Source organism: Cyprinodon variegatus, unplaced genomic scaffold (genome assembly GCF_000732505.1).
Source record: "Cyprinodon variegatus isolate N-32 unplaced genomic scaffold, C_variegatus-1.0 Scaffold378, whole genome shotgun sequence".
Classification (NCBI taxonomy): Eukaryota; Metazoa; Chordata; class Actinopteri; order Cyprinodontiformes; family Cyprinodontidae; genus Cyprinodon; species Cyprinodon variegatus.
Genome location: NW_015150831.1, coordinates 352717 through 359384, shown reverse-complemented (window position 1 = coordinate 359384; position 6668 = coordinate 352717). Strand labels below are relative to the sequence as shown.

General features: G+C 39.8%; 1 protein-coding gene across 1 annotated transcript in view; it reads right to left on the bottom strand.

Moving 5' to 3' along the window:
• lama4 (laminin subunit alpha 4) overlaps positions 1–5829 on the bottom strand; it is a 53703-nt gene extending 47874 nt beyond the window's left edge. The window contains exon 1 of the mRNA XM_015386791.1: positions 5372–5829. Coding sequence (XP_015242277.1) covers positions 5372–5479 — 108 coding nt within the window. The 5' untranslated portion in view covers positions 5480–5829. The remainder of the gene's footprint in view (positions 1–5371) is intronic.
• Positions 5830–6668: the final 839 nt, after the last annotated feature.

Below are 6668 nucleotides of genomic sequence, written 5' to 3'. Positions count from 1 at the left end.
TTCTTTCTTTCTTTCTTTCTTTCTTTCTTTCTTTCTTTCTTTCTTTCTTTCTTTCTTTCTTTCTTTCTTTCTTTCTAATATCTATCTATCTATCTTGGCTGCGATCTGAACCACGGCTGACCCAAAGTATACTGTAAGCAAACTAAACGACTGCTTGGGGCCGCTGGGCGAAAAAGCTTGTAAAATGTGTTCATAGAAAGATTGAAGATTAGGAATAGGAGTTGAACTTCTCTTAAATCACTCGTACCAACAATGATTGGTCATATATTTATAAAGTCTGTTAACAAAAAAAGCTGAATAAGGGGTGAGTTGTCCCTTAAATCAGTTGACTATGAGTCTTTTAAAGGTGAACCTAAGAGACAGTTTTAACACAGACAGAAACACTTGTCATTCTTACCCAAAGTCGCTGCAATGACAGTTATTTTCCACCAGCCCACTGCATTTAGCCAGATACAAAACACAAAGCTGACATTCAGCATGATGAAAAAGCTTCAGCCTGTTCTTTCTGATGTGGCATTTCAGTATTTAATTATTGAATTCATCTTACAGCGCTTTCAGGACAAACCATAAAGCTTTCCCTGTGCACTACAGAGCTGCTATCAAACATAACAGGCTCCACTCCAACAGATGAAAGATGTTTAAAGTTAATACTCTCTGTGGATTTTTAGCCTTATGCTGTCATGGCATCACCCTATATTTTCGCAGAAGTCCTTTATTCTGCTGAATCTGTGCAGTGTTGATTAGAACATCAATCTGGAATCTCATTTTCTCACTGTCTATCGGTTTATGGCTTTAAATGGATCATCTAGACATTAGTCTGGTGAACATCCTCAGGGGAAGCCCAGATCCCAGGTCATGAGAATCTCACCCGGACTCTAAAACTATGCACACTAAGTCTACGGCTATGCTTCCTCTCAGGAGACACTAAGGTCCAAAAAGTATGAAAACAAACAAAGACAGATAATATACAAAAAAATGGAAGCAGGTTTTAGTAATACCAAAAACTACAGATTATTCATCTGTGCTGCAGTTGTAACTCCCTTCATTTAATTTTAATTTCAGCAAGTAAAACGTTTATTGATTGAATTACTGCAGTATAAAACAAACTTTAGAAACATACAATCAAAAGGATTGTAGCTGTATGTAAAGCAGCCATGCAGTTGAATGAAAAGGTACCAAAACCTGTTATCTTGTCTAATGTTTTAAGTTTTGTTTAACGTAATTTTCCCTTCTTAAAGCATTGATGTCTATATTTCTAAATGGGTAAATATGACATTTAATTAGTGCTTTTAAAAATTGCTATTAGCTTGTTAACCAGTGCTTAAACGAAAGGTCCGGTCATATTCAGAATTTAAACTTCTGAAAGTACTTTAAATATGAAATTAATACATACCGTTCAATAAATGATCAGTGTTTTTAATTAAGAGTAATTTTCATTTGAATGTGCTTTACTGGAGGCATCCATGTTTGTCAAAGAACACTACTGCCACCTACTGGTTTGTGACGTCACGGTGCGGTATCGGCTGTTGATCAAGTCCCAGTGCTGTATCTGGTGTTTGTCACAACGCGCTATTATCCAAGTCATCTTGAAAACATTCTTCTTCCAAATGTTGGCTACATATTACGTGTTTTTTCTCTGGCCATCCAACGACGAACCCGTCCGTAGAGGATCAGGAATCGGAAAGGTGAAATAACTCCTTTTTTTTTAACTTTTACTCAATGTATTCCAACATCCAGCTGCCATGCACGTGGGCATTGTCAGTTTCACTATAGCTCTGGTGAATTTCAATGGTGAAGTCCTCTGAAAATCTTCAATAATTGTTGTTGATTGCAGATGTGTCTAGTAGTTCCCATTGATTTAGCTTGTAAAGTGGGGAGAATGGCGCTAGGCTTACCGCACCGTGACGTCACTGCCGGAAGATGGCAGGAGGGAGGGGTTACTATATTTGGGCAAAAATGGCTGCTCCCAGACTCAGTGATCGTAACGAAAATTATTAATTTTATTTTTTTAATTGATTAACGCTAAATTCATTGAATTACCGCAAAAATATTAGTTTTTGGTATAGATAATGATCCATTGATTATTCTTGCTAACTGGACTTTTCCTTTAAACACCTATTAAATGATTCAAAGAATATTTTATTTAACTATCAAATATAAAAAAATACTATGGAATATTAATAATGAGCTAATTTAGAGTTGATGAACCAACAATAAACCAGGGTTACAGCTCCAGCAGAAAGGAAAAATTAAAAAGATTTCACAAAGAGAATACAGGCTTGACTTGGGGTAAAAGTCTTGAGATTTTTGATTGTGATTCATTTGTGATTAAGCTGGACTTTCTGGGGTTTAAAGCCTATCTGGAAATTAGAACTGTCATGATCTGCCCTGATAGCTGACCTTAATTGTTCAATTCATTCAACTTGCCTTACTTTGCCCGGTTCCTAATTATTCCTCATCTTATCCTCCTGCATCTGTTCATTTATATCAGATCATTGTTTGATGTTTGTAAGATTGTTTTGTTAGTTTTTGTTATTCCAAGGTTCATGTTCCTGTCCTCAGAGGCCAGTGGGTTGAGAGGGTTTTGGTGTTTGTCTTGTCGTCTCCTGATAGTGTCCTGGCTCTTTACCGCTGAGCGCTCTCTGTTGTTGTTTTGGCTCAGCTGAGGGGAAGGCTAGTTCAACGTCCCATAGCCCTGGCTCCTAGGTGGAGACTAGTTTAAAGTTTTGCAGCTATTCTGGTACCATGTCTTGTCTCTGTCCCTCAACCACTGAGCCTGTGGATTCCTGGAACCCTGGATCTGTCTGTTCCTGTGTCAGAACCCCTGACCGGGCTACCGACTCCTGGATTCCAGAACTGTCCTCTCTGATATGTTTTTTTCTGATCTAGATTGGATTCCTGCCTGGTCACTGTGGTTGCTGTGTCGGTTACACTCCGGGCGGCTCTACGCCGCATCTCGTTTGGCAGTGCATTGGCTAGATCCTGCCTTACTCAGAGAGGATGGACTGCCCTGTTAAACCAGGTAAGTGACTCACACAGATAATCATCTCCCGTCAGATGATTGTGGTCACTAACCTGTGTTTCTCCCTCAAGAGTGTCAGTGAATGGGTGGTCTGTCCCGTTTCATGACAAGGACAGACCATAAGACTTGCTCTAGGTCTTAAAATCAATCCAATGAAGCCTAATGCATACAATATTTGTCAGAAAATTATAATTTTTTTTTTTAATTGGACTTGTGTTGGTTTTTAGTAACCTATTAGATAAGTTATTTGTGTAATTCATGACACATTAGCGCAAAAATATAACACTGATGATGAAGATGTTTTAAAAAGTTATGTAGATATACACTTGGTGTTAAAGGGTTTAGTCCCTGTAAGAGCTTCAGAAAGGCCTTTTGACTGATTATAGGTAGGGCTATGGAAAGTTAAAGGGGCATTGTCACGTACTAAGCCACCAAAAAAATGAAAACCATGATCATGCTTAAATATATATGCCCAAGGACTCATCCTGATCATGTTTACTTAGTCCCTATTAAGCCTGAAAATAGTTTTTGCACCAGGCAAGATTAGCAGATATCAACATTGTTGTACACCACCGCCATGTGCTGGCAGTAAATATTCATGTTTCCATCAACTGATGTGGTTATGATAAACTTAAAACACTGAAGTTATCTAACAAATGGAATAAAAATTACATGTCATACAAAGGAATACAATCAATACAAGTAGGATCAAAATGGCCTTGATTCAGTTAATCCCTCAAATTAAATGAAGGTCAACCACTTTTAGATATTGGTGGAACTTATAGAAAAAAAAAAAATCCAGTTTCTGAACAGTATTGCAAGAGAGAACCAGAGAATCAGAAAGGCGCCTCATGATCATTGACCTTAGGTGAGGCCTAACCAGCAAACAAGTCTTATTTTGGTGTTTTTCATGGATTTACTTCAAATAAAGGTGGTGCATTTTTTTTTTTAGTTTAGCCAAACAGTGATGTGTCCAAAAGTACAATTTAAAATCCCTGCCTTGGTAAGGGCCCTGTCACACCTTGTCGATTTAGCCAGCGTATGCCCAACGTTCCAAAATCTCCTAAAATGCTGGCATACGCTGAACTTCTATGGATTTTTTCACCTTTAAACGTATGCATCTGGACTCGTTATAAATACTCTTTTTGATAACTAGTCCAGAACTTATGTCCAACGACAACCTAACTTATGCATGACGCATGGCAGCGTAATTTCAATGAAATGATGCACAAGCATTACGAAGCATCAGTTTTAGGAAGCATTTATATCAAAATGCTGCCAATACGCCATTCTACAGTAGCTGGAAGTTAGAAACACGTTGAGCGGTCATCCGGAACACATCCAATACGTTGACATGTGTTGAGAGAAGTTCTTGATAGGTTATGCATCAGTTATGTAGAAGTTACTCATAGGTTTTGGATAAACCAGACGCCATGACTTATGAGTAACTGACACTTAACATTTGTTCTTGATGTACTTGCCGTATGTCGACGTGCCCCAGCATGTTTCAACATGCTTCACTGTGCTCATAATTTATGCAAAAACGTAGCCATAACTTATCCAAAGTATTCCAGTGTTTTTACCAGGTTTTTCGTACGTCAGGCATACACTGGTCTACATCGTCAAGGGGTGACATTGGCTTACCATGTTGGCCTTTTTTGTAGATAACAATCAGCCACTGAGTCAAACGCTGTTTTAGCTTCTAAATATACTCAGGTTAGTGCTAACAGGTTTAAAACAAAATAATTACATCAAATCCACTACGTGTGATTTAAGGATCAACTACAGCAAATCTAAAAGGTATTTTAAAGAAAACCTAGGCTACTGCAGCTGAGGATTACAGTAAGGTCTCAGCAAGTCAAGCATATAAGAATGAGATGTTTAATATAGATTTCCCTTTTTGGTGTTAACATCTTAACTTAGTAGGTCATCCCAGTCTTTTAAGTAACCTTGTGAAGCTTAACTAAGCCAGTTGGATTGTAAGCTAAAAGCAGCTTGTCCCCCATGTTCTTCCTCTCTGTTTTCTTCCCTTGGACTCCGGCTTAAAGACCGGCAGCTTGTTTCTATTAAGAAACTGTCAGGGAGGGGCAGTAGGCACATGACAGCAGGGGAGACAGTAACTCCAGAGATTATCAGAGCTCCATTCTCAGAGTCACCCTAAAACAAACATGTACATGGATGACCACAATGCACTGTGAAAACACAGCAGAGACAGTCAGCATTTTATGAACCAGACCCTTTGTCTACAAGCCAAAACCATTGATGTAAGCAGGAGGTTAGGGAAGGCAGACCAAATGAATCACCGCATAACATGAGAAGAAGACCAATCAAAATGTAGAGGAGTCTTACTTGAAGTACAGTGAGTTGCTGCTCCCCAAACCTGGTGGCAGAAGTTGTGCAAACAATCCCTGAGAGGATGGAGACAACGCAGAGCAAGGACAGGGATTTAGTAGCCATATTTGTGTTTGCCCAACGATCTCCCCCTCTCCGTCTCTGTCACAAGCAGTGTCCTCTGGGCTTCTTCACCCGTTCACTTAACTTTTCCGCTCCTCCTAAGGTCCAGATTCAGCACTGCCCCCTTGCCTGGCCCTTGCTGAATCCAGTTAAACTAACTCTTGTGGACTTCCTCTCTTCCCTCTCCTCCCTCCCTGCCTGATTTCTCTCCCCTTGTGGGATTGCCTCTCCCCTGAGCCAGGCCCAAATAGCATACAGATGGGAAGCTGAGAGAAACGGTAAGAGAGAAAGTAAGAACTGCAAAAAGGCAAGTGAGCAGCAGAAGGATTTCTGTCTTCTAAAGGTTCAAGGCAGACAGCACCCATCCCAACTGCTCACCCCACCCCCAGCCCAACTGGCCGAGTCATACTCAGGAGTCTCCATTTCCAGGACCATGGCACCCTTTTTACCTTGGGTTGAGCCGTCAGAGTACCCCTCCCCCCTACTCAGCCAGGGTGGGCAGAAGGTTTAGAGCTTCAACACTTACCCTCAACTCAGCCGACAGAAAAGAAACAGCTGCACAGATATTGTGGCCCAGCTCCACCTCACAGTCCCAGACATTAGCTGTATGTTTGTTTACCCTGGTCAGTGACTTGAGAAGCTGTTGAATTTACAGGGACTGTGTGAGGCCCCTACACAGGAAGAGCATGAACAACAAGCTGCAAGGATACTGTAAGAAAAAAAAGAAAAATGGTGGGAAAGCTGCTTTTTCGTGCTTGTGGGGCCATGTAGAGGCTGAGTGTCTCAAGTGACTAATAAACAAGTTACATTCCAGTAATGCACGGTAGAGATGTCCCACTTATAGAATCTGGCTCTGCTTTACACAGTCAGGTATGAATATACTGCATTACTAGTGTACCTGTTTTAAGAGTTATTTTAAAGTCTATTTTTATCTGACTTTTTTATTTATTTTTTTAGAATAAATGAAAAGGTTGATTGTTTTTTATTGCTATACTTCAGTGCTCAACTTATTATGAAAAGTAAGTAATGCAATGTATTCACTAACTGTCAGTCACTAGGATACAGAAGCAAGAATATACGTACACCTATAAATAGACCTTACTGATTAAATATGATGTCAGGATCAAGACAAAAGGCTGTGTCTGAATGTTCGCCCTAATCACCATATAGTGCTCTATATAGTGGTTTCTTC